The 16,315-nt window shown below is 43.2% G+C and overlaps 1 protein-coding gene across 1 annotated transcript in view; it reads right to left on the bottom strand.

Moving 5' to 3' along the window:
- LOC106583444 (serine/threonine-protein kinase WNK2) overlaps window positions 1-16,315 on the bottom strand; it is a 74,202-nt gene that overhangs the window by 11,613 nt on the left and 46,274 nt on the right. The window contains exons 12-15 of the mRNA XM_045705314.1: window positions 15,190-15,507; window positions 9,923-9,975; window positions 3,864-4,026; window positions 3,544-3,660 (exon numbers count right to left, since the gene is read on the bottom strand). Of these exons, the coding sequence (XP_045561270.1) occupies window positions 3,544-3,660; window positions 3,864-4,026; window positions 9,923-9,975; window positions 15,190-15,507 (651 nt within the window). The remainder of the gene's footprint in view (window positions 1-3,543; window positions 3,661-3,863; window positions 4,027-9,922; window positions 9,976-15,189; window positions 15,508-16,315) is intronic.

Raw genomic sequence — 16,315 nt, 5'->3', positions numbered from 1 at the left:
TGCACCAGTGCGTTAATCTAAGTTTAAAAAAAATCCCAATCAAAATCCATCTGTTTTTTCATGTATGAATCTGTTATTCAATGCATTTCATCAAATACATTTTTCTATAGTTTTGTATACCTACAGGGGTCATAAAATTCCAAATCAAGTAGCAAAATGATCCATGGTACATATAGGACAGAAACTTCAAAACCTTATTCCTTGTGATTTATATTTTGATTGTCTTTTTTATGAATGTGTTATTCAATGCAATACCAGTAAAGGCTAAATTCAATATTTTATTTAAAAAAATATATACATACAGTTGAAGTGGGAAGTTTACATGCACTCAGTTTGGAGTCATTAAAACTCGTTTTTTAACCACTCCACAAATTTCTTGCTAACAAACTATAGTTTTGGCAAGTCGGTTAGGATATCTAATTTGTGCATGACACAAGTCATTTTTCCAACAATTGTTTACAGACAGATTATTTCAGTTATAGTTCACTGTATCACAATTCCAATGGGTCAGAAGTTTACCTCCACTAAGATGACTGTGCCGTTAAAAAGCTTGGAAAATTTCAGAAAATTATGTCATGGCTTTAGAAGCTTCTAAGGAGGCTTGCAAGCCGAAGAACACCATCCCAACCGTGAAGCACGGGGGTGGCAGCATCATGTTGTGGGGGTGCTTTGCTGCAGGAGGGACTGGTGCACTTCACAAAATAGATGGCATCATGAGGTAGAAAGATTATGTGGATATATTGAAGTAACATCTCAAGACATCAGTCAGTAAGTTAAAGCTTGGTCGCAAATGGGTCTTCCAAATGGACAATGACCCCAAGCACACTTCCAAAGTTGTGGCAAAATGGCTTAAGGACAAGAAAGTAAAGGTATTGGAGTGGCCATCACAAAGCCCTGACCTCAATCCCGTAGAACATTTGTGGGCAGAACTGAAAAAGCGTATTGCGAAGAAGGAGGCCTACAAACCTGACTCAGTTACACCAGCTCTGTCAGGGGGAATGGGCCAAAATTCACCCAACTTATTGTGGGAAGCTTGTGGAAGGCTACCCGAAACATTAGACCCAAGTTAAACAATTTAAAGGCAATGCTACCAAATACTAATTGAGTGTATGTAAACTTCTGACCCACTGGGAATGTGATGAAAGAAATGAAAGCTGAAATAAATCATTCTCTCTACAATTATTCTGACATTTCACATTCTTAAAATAAAGTGGTGATCCTAACTGACCTAAGACAGGGAATTTTTACTAGGATTAAATGTCAGGAATTGTGAAAAACTGAGTTTGAATGCATGAGAGGATCAGCTGTTCCGGACAACTGTGTGATCCCGCTTTCCGTAGCCGACGTGAGTAAGACCTTTAAACAAGTCAACATACACAAGGCTGTGGGGCCAGACGGATTACCAGGACGTGTGCTCCGGGCATGTGCTGACCAACTGGCAGGTGTCTTCACTGACATTTTCAACATGTCCCTGATTGAGTCTGTAATACCAACATGTTTCAAGCAGACCACCATAGTCCCTGTGCCCAAGAACACAAAGGCAATCTGCCTAAATGACTACAAACCCGTAGCACTCACATCCGTAGCCATAAAGTGCTTTGAAAGGTTGGTAATGGCTCACATCACCACCATTATCCCAGAAACCCTAAACCCTAAACCCTAGACCCACTCCAATTTGCATACCGCCCAAACAGATCCCCAAACAGATCCTGTGTGGCTCAGTTGGTAGAGCATGGTGTTTGCAACGCCAGGGTTGTGGGTTCGATTCCCACGGGGGACCAGTACGAAGAAAAAAAAAATGTATGAAATGTATACATTCACTACTGTAAGTCGCTCTGGATAAGAGCGTCTGCTAAATGACTAAAATATAAATATATGATGCTATCTCTATTGCACTCCACACTGCCCTTTCCCACCTGGACAAAAGGAACACTTATGTGAGAATGCTATTCATTGACTACAGCTCAACACCATAGTACCCTCAAAGCTCATCACTAAGCTAAGGATCCTGGGACTAAACACCTCCCTCTGCAACCGGACTTCCTGACGGGCCACCCCCAGGTGGTGAGGGTAGGTAGCAACACATCTGCCATGCTGATCCTCAACACTGGAGCTCCACAGGGGTGTGTGCTCAGTCCCCTCCTGTACTCCCTGTTCACCCACAACTGCATGGCCAGGCACGACTCCAACACCATCATTAAGTTTGCAGATGACACAACAGTGGTAGGCCTGATCAATGACAAGACAGCCTATAGGGAGGAGGTCAGAGACCTGGCCGTGTGGTGCCAGAATAACAACCTATCCCTCAACATAGCCAAGACTAAGGAGATGATTGTGGACTACAGGAAAAGGAGGACCGAGCATGCTCCCATTCTCATCGATGGGGCTGTAGTGGAGCAGGTTGAGAGCTTCAAGTTCCTCGGTGTCCACGTCAACAACAAACTAGAATGGTCCAAACACACCAAGACAGTCGTGAAGAGGGCACGACAAAGCCTATTCCCCCTTAGGAAACTCAAAAGATTTGGCATGGGTCCTCAAAAGGTTCTACAGCTGCAACATCGAGAGCATCCTGACTGGGTGCATCACTGTCTAGTATGGCAATTGCTCGGCTTCTGACCACAAGGCACTACAGAGGGTAGTGCGTAAGGCCCAGTACATCACTGGGGCTAAGCTGCCTGCCATCCAGGACCTCTACACCAGGTGGTGTCAGAGGAAGGCCCTAAAAATTGCAAAGACCCCAGCCACCCCAGTCATAGACTGTTCTCTCTACTACAGCATGGCAAGCGGTACCGAGCCAAGTCTAGGACAAAAAAGCTTCTCAACAGTTTTTACCCCCAAGCCATAAGACTCCTGAACAGGTAATCAAATGGCTACCCGGACTATTTGTGCCCCCCCCCCCAAACCCCCCCAAACCCTCTTTTTACGCTGCTGCTACTCTCTATTTATCATATATGCATAGTCACTTTAACTATAAATTCATGTACATACCACCTCAATTGGGCCGACCAACCAGTGCTCCCGCACATTGGCTAACCGGGCTATTTGCGTTGTGTCCCGCCACCCACTACACGCAAACCCCTCTTTTACGCTACTACTACTCTCTGTTCATCATATATGCATGGTCACTTTAACCATATCTACATGTACATACTACCTCAATCACCCTGACTAACCGGTATCTGTATGTAGCCTCACTACTTGTATAGCCTCGCTACTGTATATAGCCTGTCTTTTCACTGTTGTTTTATTTCTTTACTTACTTATTGTTCACCTAACACCTTTTTTGCACTATTGGTTAGAGCCTGTAAGTAAGGTTGTATTCGGCGCACGTGACAAATAAACTTTGATTTGATTTGGCTAAGGTGTATGTAAACTGCTGACTTCAACTGTATGTTTTTTGATACCAAAAGGCCTAAAGCGGTCCAACAATTCCAAATCAAATAGCTAAATGATCCATGATATGACATCTTAAAACAATTCCATATGTTAGCTTAGTAGAACCCAACCCCCATTTGGACAGGTCTGCCAAGGTCATGACCTCACCATGTAAATAGCGATTTCTTCTGGAGCATCTCCGTCCAGGTCAAACTTGAAGGTTACCATTTTGTGGTTGTGGGTCTCCAGCTGGCACTCCACCATCTTATCGCCCATGTTGCTCACCTGAGGGAGAAGGAGAAATAACTTTTAATGTGCAAGTACGAATATGCATATACTTTGAAGATAGCAATATATGAATATACAGTATAAATGGTCCTTTCTGTTTGAAACTTTTTCCTTTGGACTTACTGAATAGCTTATGAATGGCAAAAACCTTGACCACTGGTCAGTTCGGAGAGATGGGTAGTCAGGATGGACGGACTTACATTGAGCATGCTCAGTTTGGGCTTGTTGGTCTTCTCTTGGCGTGAGCGCGTGCGGGTCGACTTGCGGTGGTGTTTCCGTGGCTTCCCATCCCCCTTCCCGCTGCTGGCCGAGCCATCGTAGCCATCACTCATCTCCTTACCTGACGCCACATCTGAGTTGAAGCTAAAGGTAGGGATATGAAGGAGGTAAAGAACACTTTTAATTAACCACTACAGGATCGGTGTCCCCCCCGTGGGGCGGTTGAGCTAACGTAGGATAATGTGATTAGCATGAGGTTGTAAGAAAAAAATTATCCCAGGACATAGACATATCTGATATGGGCAGAAAGCGTACATTCTTGTTAATCTAAATGAACTGTCCAATTTACAGTAGCTATTACAGTGAAAGAATACCATGCTATTGTTTGAGGAGAGTGCACAATTGCGAACTTGAAAATGTATGAATAAACCAATTAGGCACATTTGGGCAGTCTTGATACAACATTTTGAACATATATACAATGGTTCATTGGATCAGTCTAAAACGTTGGACATACACTGCTGCCATCTAGTGGCCAAAGTCTAAATTGCGCCTGGGCTGGAATAATGTATCAAGATGATGCTACCATTTTTTTTTTAAAACACTTTTTTTCTTTGTATTATCTTTTATCAGATGTAGTGTGTTATATTCTCCTACATTAATTTCAAATTTCCACAAACTTCAAAGTGTTTCCTTTCAAATGGTATCAAGAATAGGCATATCTTTGCTTCAGGTCCTGAGGTTCAGGCAGTTAGATTTGGGTATGTCATTTTAGGCGAAAATTTTAAAAAAGGGTTGGATCCTTACAATCTCTTCTTCTCATTCCTCTCTCTCATCTCTCTCTCTGCTCTCTGTCTGTCTGTCTCTCTCTCTCCTCTCTGTCTCTCTCTCTCCGATACTCTCTTTCTGCTTTTGGCAGAGAGAAAGAACACTCAAAGAACACTTTTAACACTTTCCTCTGTCTATTTCTCTCTCTCTTTCTGCTTGTGGCACAGAGATAGAGATCTTATGTGTTGCCACTGACTAAGATAGCACTCTGGTGTAGTCACTGGGTTGGAAGGTTAACATTTCAGTAAGAAAACATTCATAGTAAAATAGTAAATAACGGCTACATCTGTCAAAAGGAGTAAAACAAGGTTGTCCACCATCGGCATATCTATTTATTATTGCCATCGAAATGTTAGCTGTTGAAATTAGATCCAACGATAATATTAAGGGATTAGAAATCCATGGCTAAAAAACAAAGGTTTCATTGTACGCTGATGTTTTCTTTTAAAACCACAATTAGACTCCCTCCACAGCCTCATAGAAGACCTATATACTTTTGCTAACTTCTCTGGATTAAAACCAAATTATGATGAGTGTACTATATTTTGTATTGGATCACCAAAAAAATTCAACTTTTACATTACCGTGTAGTTTACCAATAAAATGGTCTGACGGGGATGTGGATATACTCGGTATACAAATCCCGAAAGAAAGAAATCATCTCACTCCAATAAATTTGTGTAGAAAGTTAGCAAAAATAGATAAGATCTTGCTACCATGGAAAGGAAAATACCTGTCTATTTGTGGAAAAATCACCCTGATTAACTCTTTAGTCATATCACAGTTTACCTATTTGCTTATGGTTTTGCCTACACCTAGTGACCTGCTTTTTAAATTATATGAACCAAAAATATTAAATTTTATTTGGAATGGCGAGCCAGACAAAATTAAAAGGCCTATTTATAAAACAAATATTAATTTGGAGGGTAGAAACGATTAAATATTAAAGCACTTGTCCTCTCACTAAAGGCATCAGTCATACAAAATTATACTTAAATCCGAAATGGTTCTCTAGTAAATTAGTAAGAATGTCTCACCCCATGTTCAAGAATGGCCTTTTTCCCTTTATTCAGATTACAACTGCTCACTTTCAGTTATTTGAAAATGACATAATCTCCAAAATAATATTACTTTTTAAACAAGCCTTAGAAAGTTGGTTGCAATTTCAGTTTAATCCACCTGAAAAGACAACAAATAATACAACAAGGAGCCATGTAACGCCCTGGCCATAGAAAGGGGTTTTTGTTCTTTATTTTGGTTAGGCCAGGGTGTTACATTGGGTGGGCATTCTATGTTCATTTTCTATGTTGTCTGTTTCATTGATTTTGGCCGTGTGGCTTCCAATCAGGCACAGTTGTTGTTGGTTGTTGCTGATTGGGAGTCACACATAAGTGCCTGTTTTTCCATTGGGGTTTTCTGGGTAATTGTTTCTGTTTAGATTATTTCCGAACAGGACTGTTTTGCTGTCGGTTATCTTGTTTTTGTATAGTGTTCTTACGTTAATTAAATACAATCATGATGAACACTAACTCCGCTGCGCCTTGGTCTACTCTCTCTCCCGACAGCCGTTACAAGCCAGTGCACTTTAACTATACATTCATGTACATACCACCTCAATTGGGCCGACCAACCAGTGCTCCCGCACATGGGATAACCGGGCTATCTGCATTGTGTCCCGCCACCCACCACCCGCCAATCCCTCCTTTACGCTACTGCTACTCTCTGTTCATCATATATGCATAGTCACTTTAACCATATCTACATGTACATACTACCCCAATCACCCTGACTAACCAGTGTCTGTATGTAGCCTCGCTACTTGTATAGCCTCGCTACTGTATGTAGCCTGTCTTTTTACTGTTGTTTTATTTCTTTACTTACCTATTGTTCACCTAATACCTTTTTTGCACTATTGGTTAGAGCCTGTAAGTAAGCATTTCACTGTAAGGTCTACACCTGTTGTATTCGACACACGTGACAAATAAACTTTGATTTGATTTGATATTGTGGCTAAACTCAATTATAGTAATTAATAAAAAAAACATATTTTTTGATAAAAAAAATGTAAAAGGTAATTTTTGTAATTTATCATAAATAGGACAGGTAGAGTTATGTCACACATGCAGCTAACACAGACAAATGGAAATGTCTGCTCTACCCAAAATTACAACCAACTAATTGCAGCATTACCACAAAAATGAAAGAGGCAAGTAGAAGGTGGAAAAAGTAAGGAACTTGTCTGTTGGCCCTGTATTAAAGACCATAAATGGTTAAAGAAAAACTGTGATAAATAAAAACATATACCAATTTCATTTAAGGACCAAAAAATTGACAGCTGTGCCATATAAATTGCAAAATAGTTGGGAAGAGATTTCAATGTACCGATTCCATGGCACATGGATTATGAATTGACACGCAAAACAACGCCGGATTCAAATTATTATACAAAATTCTTGCAACCAATAGAATGTTAAATATATGGGGGATACAATCTTCCAGAGGCAGAGTCATTAGATCATTTATTTTGGTACTGTCCATATGTAGCTCGTGTTTGGTCACAGGTCCAGGAATGGCTGAAGAATTGGAACATTTACCTAGAACTAACGCTGCAGATAGCAATACTGGGGGGATTTGAAAAGTCATAGTCAATCAATAATATAATAATTATTTTAGAAAAAAATGTTATCTTTAATTTAGAATCTGTCGAAGCTATGAGAATAGAAAGGTTCAGTACTTTTGTGAAGCATCACAGCACAGTTGAAAAATATATGGCAAATAGAAATCCAAAATGGATGGTGTTAAGAGATAAATGGGAGGGGTTGAATGGAGCTGAAGGGTGGGACTAATAACAACAAGATAACCATTGTAAAACATACGGGGTCTGTAAAATGTATATAGGTTCAGAAATTTTGTGAAATAGCACAGTTACAAATAGAAATCAAACTGGATGGACATCAGAAATAGAGAAAGGACTAAAAACAAACAAAATATAACTATTGTAAAATAGATTGTGTCTGTAAAATGTGTATAATATGTATAAACTGAAGGTAGATGCCTAAGTGTTAATGTTTATTAGTTTACTCCATTAGGAGAGGGTTGGTAGGGTTTGCAGGAAATAATAAAGGTTAAAAAAAGTGTGTATATGTATGTTTGTGTATGTATGTATATATGTATGAAAGTTTATATATAGAAATAGATATATATACACACAGTTGAAGTCGGAAGTTTACATACACTTAGGTAGGACTTATTAAAACTCGTTTTTCAACCACTCCACAAATGTATTGTTAACAAGCTATAGTTTTGGCAAGTCGATTAAGACATCTACTTTGTGCATGACACATATCATATTTCCAAAAATTGTTTACAGACAGATTATTTCACTTATAATTCACTGTATCACAATTCCAGTGGGTCAGAAGTTTACATACAGTACACTAAGTTGACTGTGCCTTTGAACAGCTTGGAAAATTCCAGAAAATTATGACATGGCTTTAGAAGCTTCTGATAGGCTAATGGACATCATTTGAGTCAATTGGAGGTGTACCTGTGGATGTATTTCAAGGCCTACCTTCAAACTCAGTGCCTCTTTGCCTGATATGGGAAAATCAAAAGAAATCAGCCAAGACCTCAGAAAAAGAATTGTAGACCTGTAGTCTGATTCATCCTTGGGAGCAATTTCCAAATGACTGAAGGTACCACGTCCATCTGTACAAACAATAGTACGCAAGTATAAACACCATGGGACCACACAGCCGTCATACCGCTCAGGAAGGAGACGCGTTCTGTCTTCTAGAGATACAGGTACAAAAGTATCTATATCCACAGTAAAATGAGTCCTATATCGGCATAACCTGAAAGGCCGCTCAGCAAGGAAGAAGCCACTGCTTCAAAACCGCCATAAAAAAGCCAGACTACGGTTTCCAACTGCACATGGGGACAAAGATTGTACTTTTTGGAGAAATGTCCTCTGGTCTGATGAACTGTTTGGCCATAATAACCATTGTTATGTTTGAAGGAAAAGGAGGGGGGCTTGCAAGCCGAAGAACACCATCCCAACTGTGAAGCACGGGGGTGGCAGCATCATGTTGTGGGGGTGCTTTGATGCAGGAGGGACTGGTACACTTCACAAAATAGATGGCTTCATGAGGCAGGAAACTTATGTGGATATATTGAAGCAACATCTCAAGGCATCAGTCAGGAAGTTAAAGCTTGGTTGCAAATGGGTCTTTCAAATGGACAATGACCCCAAGCATACTTCCAAAGTTGTGGCAAAATGGCTTAAGAACAACAAAGTCAAGGTATTGGAGTGGCCATCACAAAGCCCTGACCTCAATCCTATAGAACATTTGTGGGCAGAACTGAAAAAGCACTACCCAAAATGTTTGACCCAAGTTAAACAATTTAAAGGCAATGCTACCAAATACTAATTGAGTGTATGTAAACTTCTGACCCACTGGGAATGTGATGAAAGAAATAAAAGCTGAAATAAATCATTCTCTCTACTATTATTCTGACATTTCACATTCTTAAAATAACGTGATGATCCTAACTGACCTAAAACAGGGAATTTTCTACTAGGATTAAATGTCAAGAATTGTGAAAAACTGAGCTCAAATGTATTTGGCTAAGGTGTATGTAAACTTCCGACTTCAACAGTTGAAGTCGGAAGTTTACATACACCTTAGCCAAATACATTTGAGCTCAGTTTTTCACAATTCTTGACATTTAATCCTAGTAAAAAATGTATCATATATATATATATATAGGTGCGTATGTATGTATGTATGTATGTATGTATGTATGTATGTATGTATGTATGTATGTATGTATGTATGTATGTATGTATGTATGTATGTATGTATGTATGTATGTATGTAAGTATGTATGTATGTATATGAATATATATATTTACCCAAAAAATATATGGGGGATTGGAAATGATGCAGACAATTACATTGATGGAAGCAACAATCTATACGCAATATTAATTCTGATCCACCCCTTAAAAAATATATAATAATAATAAAAAATAAACCATTCAGGATTGACAGGGCAAGGTGTCCATTGTCACACAGAGTAGTGTTCTAGGTTTATTATTCACAGAGAGTCAGGGTCACTCTCATTGTACCCACTATAGCCCCTGTACTGTACATTGGGGAAAAACATCTTAACAACACGCTAGTCAAGGTCAGAAGGTATGGCCACACACCTGTCATAGCCGGCATAACTGTGAAACGCCATGGGTTTTTCTTGCACTGGCTCCTGAGGGAAAGACAATGGGGTTGTTGGATTCACAAAACATGTCATATGGGGTAGAGTATGCTTGTATCCCAAATGGCACCCTATTCTTTCCTATATAGTGCACTACATTTGACCAGCGCCCATAGGGTACTATGTAGTGAATAGGAGCCATTTGGGACATAGCCTACATTTACAATATGAGTAGTGCATAGCCAACACACAAGATAAGTGTTCCCTGATACATGTAGGAGTAGTGTTCACAGTATGTGCTGTGCAGTGTGTGGGAGTTGAGTAAGAATTGTGTCTGTGCTGTACTGTAGGATACTGTAGGCAACTATAGGGAAATGTAGGGTAGGGAACTGTAGGGTACTGTAGGGAACTGTAGGGTAGGGAACTGTAGGGAACTGTGGGGTACGGACCTGTAGGGTAGGGAACTGTAGGGTACTGTAGGGAACTTTAGGGTAGGGAACTGTAGGGTAGGGAACTGTAGGGTACTGTAGGGAACTGTAGGGTAGGGCACTGTAGGGAACTGTAGGGTAAGGAACTGTAGGGAACTGTAGGGTAGGGAATTGTAGGGTAGGGAACTGTAGGGTACTGTAGGGAACTGTAGGGTAGGGAACTGTAGGGAACTGTGGGGTATGGAACTGTAGGGTAGGGAACTGTAGGGTACTGTAGGGAACTGTAGGGTAGGGTACTGTAGGGTAGGGAACTGTAGGGTAGGGGACTGTAGGGTACTGTATGGAACTGTAGGGTAGGGACGTGTGGGATAGGGAACTGTAGGGTAGGGAACTGTAGGGAACTGTAGGGTACTGTAGGGAACTGTAGGGTACTGTAGGGAACTGTAGAGTACTGTAGGGAACTGTAGGGAACTTTAGGGTAGGGTTGGGTAGGGAACTGTAGGGTACTGTAGGGAACTGTGGGGAACTGTAGGGTAGGGACTGTAGGGTAAGGAACTGTAGGGAACTGTAGGGTACTGTAGGGAACTGTAGGGTACTGTAGGGAACTGTAGGGAACTTTAGGGTAGGGTACTGTAGGGTACTGTAGGGAACTATAGGCAACTGTAGGGAACTGTAGGGTACTGTAGGGAACTGTAGGGTACTGTAGGGAACTTTAGGGTAGGGAACTGTAGGGTACTGTAGGGAACTGTAGGGTACTGTAGGGTACTGTAGGGAACTGTAGGGTAGGGACCTGTAGGGTACTGTAGGGAAGTGTAGGGTAGGGACTGTAGGGAACTGTGGGGTATGGAACTGTAGGGTAGGGAACTGTAGGGTACTGTAGGGAACTGTAGGGTAGGGCACTGTAGGGTAGGGAACTCTAGGGTAGGGAACTGTAGGGAACTGTAGGGTAGGGAACTGTAGGATAGGGAACTGTAGGGTAGGGAACTGTAGGGAACTGTAGGGTACTGTAGGGAACTGTAGGGTAGGGACCTGTAGGGTACTGTAGGGAACTGTAGGGTACTGTAGGGAGCTGTAGAGTACTGTAGGGAACTGTAGGGAACTTTAGGGTAGGGTACTGTAGGGAACTGTAGGGTAGGGAACTGTAGGGTACTGTAGGGAACTGTGGGGAACTGTAGGGTAGGGAACTGTAGGGAACTGTAGGGAACTGTAGGGTACTGTAGGGAACTGTAGGGAACTTTAGGGTAGGGAACTGTAGGGTACTGTAGGGAACTATAGGCAACTGTAGGGAACTGTAGGGTACTGTAGGGAACTGTAGGGTACTGTAGGGAACTTTAGGGTAGGGAACTGTGGGGTACTGTAGGGAACTGTAGGGTACTGTAGGGTACTGTAGGGTACTGTAGGGAACTGTAGGGTAGGGAACTGTAGGGTACTGTAGGGAAGTGTAGGGTACTGTAGGGAGCTGTAGAGTACTGTAGGGAACTGTAGGGAACTTTAGGGTAGGGAACTGTAGGGTACTGTAGGGAACTGTAGGGTAGGGAGCTGTAGGGTAAGGAACTGTAGGGTAGGGAATTGTAGGGAACTGTAGGATACTGTAGGGAACTATAGGGTACTGTAGGGAACTGTAGGGAACTTTAGGGTAGGGAACTGTAGGGTACTGTAGGGAACTATAGGCAACTGTAGGGAACTGTAGGGTACTGTAGGGTACTGTAGGGAACTTTAGGGTAGGGAACTGTAGGGTACTGTAGGGAACTGTAGGGTATTGTAGGGAACTGTAGGGTAGGGAACTGTAGGCAACTGTAGGCAACTGTAGGGAACTGTAGGGAACTGTAGGGTACTGTAGGGTACTGTAGGGAACTGTAGGGTACTGTAGGTACCTTTAGGGTACTGTAGGGAACTGCAGGATAGGGAACTGTAGAAACCTTAAGGGAACTGTAGGGTACTGTAGGGAACTGTAGGGTAGGGTACTGTAGGGAACTGTAGGGTAGGGAACTGTAGGGAACTGTAGGGTAGGGAACTGTAGAGAACTGAAGGGAACTGTAAGGTACTGTAGGGTACTGTAGGAAACTGTAGGGTAGGGTATTGTAGGGTACTTTAGGGAACTGTAGGGAACTGTAGGGTAGGGGTCTGTAAGGTACTGTAGGGAACTGTAGGGTAGGGTACTGTAGGGTACTTTAGGGAACTGTAGGGAACTGTAGGGTAGGGAACTGTAGAGAACTGTAGGGAACTCTAGGGTAGGGAACTGTAGAGAACTGTAGGGTAGGGAACTCTAGGGTACTTTAGGGAACTGTAAGGTACTGTAGTGTACTGTAGGGTAGGGAACTGTAGAGAACTGTAGGGAACTGTAAGGTACTGTAGGGTACTGTAGGGAACTGTAGGGTAGGGAACTGTAGAGAACTGAAGGGAACTGTAAGGTACTGTAGGGTACTGTAGGGAACTGTAGGGTAGGGTACTGTAGGGAACTGTAGGGTAGGGAACTGTAGGGAACTGTAGGGACCTGTAGGGTAGGGACTGTAGAGAACTGTAAGGTAGGGGACTGTAGAGAACTGAAGGGAACTGTAAGGTACTGTAGGGTACTGTAGGGAACTGTAGGGTAGGGTACTGTAGGGTACTTTAGGGAACTGTAGCGAACTGTAGGGTAGGGAACTGTAAGGTACTGTAGGGTACTGTAGGGAACTGTAGGGTAGGGAACTGTAGAGAACTGTAGGGAACTCTAGGGTAGGGAACTGTAGAGAACTGTAGGGAACTGTAGGGTAGGGAGCGGTAGGGTACTTTAGGGAACTGTAGGGTATTGTAGGGAACTGTAGGGTAGGGAACTGTAGGCAACTGTAGGCAACTGTAGGGAACTGTAGGGAACTGTAGGGTACTGTAGGGAACTGTAGGGTACTGTAGGGAACTGTAGGGTACTGTAGGTACCTTTAGGGTACTGTAGGGAACTGCAGGATAGGGAACTGTAGAAACCTTAAGGGAACTGTAGGGTACTGTAGGGAACTGTAGGGAACTGTAGGGTAGGGTACTGTAGGGAACTGTAGGGTAGGGAACTGTAGGGAACTGTAGGGTAGGGAACTGTAGAGAACTGAAGGGAACTGTAAGGTACTGTAGGGTACTGTAGGAAACTGTAGGGTAGGGTAATGTAGGGTACTTTAGGGAACTGTAGGGAACTGTAGGGTAGGGGTCTGTAAGGTACTGTAGGGTACTGTAGGGAACTGTAGGGTAGGGTACTGTAGGGTACTTTAGGGAACTGTAGGGAACTGTAGGGTAGGGAACTGTAGAGAACTGTAGGGAACTCTAGGGTAGGGAACTGTAGAGAACTGTAGGGTAGGGAACTCTAGGGTACTTTAGGGAACTGTAAGGTACTGTAGTGTACTGTAGGGTAGGGAACTGTAGAGAACTGTAGGGAACTGTAAGGTACTGTAGGGTACTGTAGGGAACTGTAGGGTAGGGAACTGTAGAGAACTGAAGGGAACTGTAAGGTACTGTAGGGACACTGTAGGGAACTGTAGGGTAGGGTACTGTAGGGAACTGTAGGGTAGGGAACTGTAGGGAACTGTAGGGACCTGTAGGGTAGGGACTGTAGAGAACTGTAAGGTAGGGGACTGTAGAGAACTGAAGGGAACTGTAAGGTACTGTAGGGTACTGTAGGGAACTGTAGGGTAGGGTACTGTAGGGTACTTTAGGGAACTGTAGCGAACTGTAGGGTAGGGAACTGTAAGGTACTGTAGGGAACTGTAGGGTAGGGAACTGTAGAGAACTGTAGGGAACTCTAGGGTAGGGAACTGTAGAGAACTGTAGGGAACTGTAGGGTAGGGAGCGGTAGGGTACTTTAGGGAACTGTAGGGAACTGTAGGGAACTGTAAGGTACTGTAGGGTACTGTAGGGTGGGGACCTGTAGAGAACTGTAGGGAACTGTAAGGTACTGTAGGGTACTGTAGGAAACTGTAGGGTAGGGAACTGTAGAGAACTGAAGGGAACTGTAAGGTACTGTAGGGTACTGTAGGGAACTGTAGGGTTGGGAACTGTAGAGAACTGTAGGGAACTGTAAGGTACTGTAGGGTACTGTAGGGAACTGTAGGGTAGGGTTCTGTAGGGTACTTTAGGGAACTGTAGGGAACTGTAGGGTAGGGAACTGTAAGGTACTGTAGGGTACTGTAGGGAACTGTAGGGTAGGGTAGTGTAGGGTACTTTAGGGAACTGTAGGGAACTGTAGGGTAGGGAACTGTAGGGTTCGTTAGGGAACTGTAGGGAACTGTAGGGTAGGGAACTGTAGGGTACGTTAGGGAACTATAGGGAACTGTAGGGTAGGGAACTGTAGGGTACGTTAGGGAACTGTAGGGTAGGGGCCTGTAGAGAACTGTAGGGTAGGGAACTGTAGAGAACTGTAGGGTAGGGAACTGTAGAGAACTGTAGGGTAGGGAACTGTAGACAACTGTAGGGTAGGGAACTGTAGAGAACTGTAGGGTACTGTAGGGAACTGTAGGGTAGGGCACTGTAGGGAACTGTAGGGTAGGGAACTGTAGGGAACTGTAGGGACCTGTAGGGTAGGGAACTGTAGAGAACCGTAGGGTAGGGATCTGTAGGGTACGTTAGGGAACTATAGGGAACTGTAGGGTAGGGAACTGTAGGGTACGTTAGGGAACTGTAGGCTAGGGTCCTGTAGAGAACTGTAGGGTAGGGACTGTAGAGAACTGTAGGGTAGGGAACTGTAGAGAACTATAGGGTAGGGAACTGTAGAGAACTGTAGGGTAGGGTACTGTAGAGAACTGTAGGGTAGGGAACTGTAGAGAACTGTAGGGTAGGGAACTGTAGAGAACTGTAGGGTACTGTCTGTGTAGCTACCTACCTCTTGGCTGGCCTCAGGTTGGGAAACGATAGATATGGATGCAGTGTCCAGGTTCTGCTGAGTCGTGGGCAGGTTGGCACCTTTCTGGGTGCCAGCCTGCTGCAAGGCTGCAGCCAGAGCCGAGGCCGGCGCCAGGGGTGGGGCCGGGGCTGGGCTCTCAGGGAGTGTCTGATCAGACCCGGCTGCACCAGCAGGGTCGGTGTCAACCACATCCCCCCTCCAGGGAGGGGACAGGACGGCAGGCTGGACGGGGTGGAGTGGGGCCAGTGCTGACACCGGAGCCTCTCCCTGGGGGTCCTGAGGGGCACCAGTCTGGATCTGGAGGGAGGAATAACTTAGGTATTACAGAACCTTTTTTGCCACTGCTGCTAACACTGTACAACCCATAGAAATAGACAGCCAGGTCACCTGTGATACAAGTCAGTTTTCGTAACTGGCCACTAGAGGCAAAAGTAAGCGCTAGGGTTTTGCTAGGGTGTTGTGGAAAGGCATGGTGGATATGTGTATGCATCTGACTCTGATTCCAAAGGTTGCAAGTTCGAATCCAGCGATAGAAAGTAGTTTTAAGATTTTTGTTTTAAGCCTATCCCAAACCTTAAACCTTACCTTAACCATTCAGAGGTATGCCTAACCTTAAGATTTCGGAGTTAATGCCTAAACTTAACCTTAAACACTTCAAAATTTGACGTTGCAACAAATTCGAAATTTGACATTTAAGAAATATTGATGAACGTCTAATTCAGACATGAGACTGTGAGTGCTATTTGGAAATAGAAGGAATGGAACGGGCATCCCCATATGGCATAATGGGTGGACTGGCAACCATCGGGAGCATACCCATAGGAGCGAAGCAGGAATTAAAAGCAGAACGTAAAAGCAGGAAGTCTACCCATAAATCTTTGCTGTGATTTGTTGAATCAACTCAACTGACATTACAAAAATACATTCCATCGCATGAGTTCTCTTGAGATTGCCAGTCAAATTGCCAGGGTTAGATGTTCCAATTCTATTTCTATGGTACAATCTACTAGTTCATCCAAATGTGTGTTCTGAACTGTCCTACTGTCCATGTCTTACTGTCCACATTCCAACATAAAGTAAAAATGTAAAGCCAACATTTTGGAAG

Source organism: Salmo salar, chromosome ssa22 (assembly GCF_905237065.1).
Source record: "Salmo salar chromosome ssa22, Ssal_v3.1, whole genome shotgun sequence".
Classification (NCBI taxonomy): Eukaryota; Metazoa; Chordata; class Actinopteri; order Salmoniformes; family Salmonidae; genus Salmo; species Salmo salar.
This window is presented reverse-complemented; position numbering and strand designations above follow the sequence as displayed.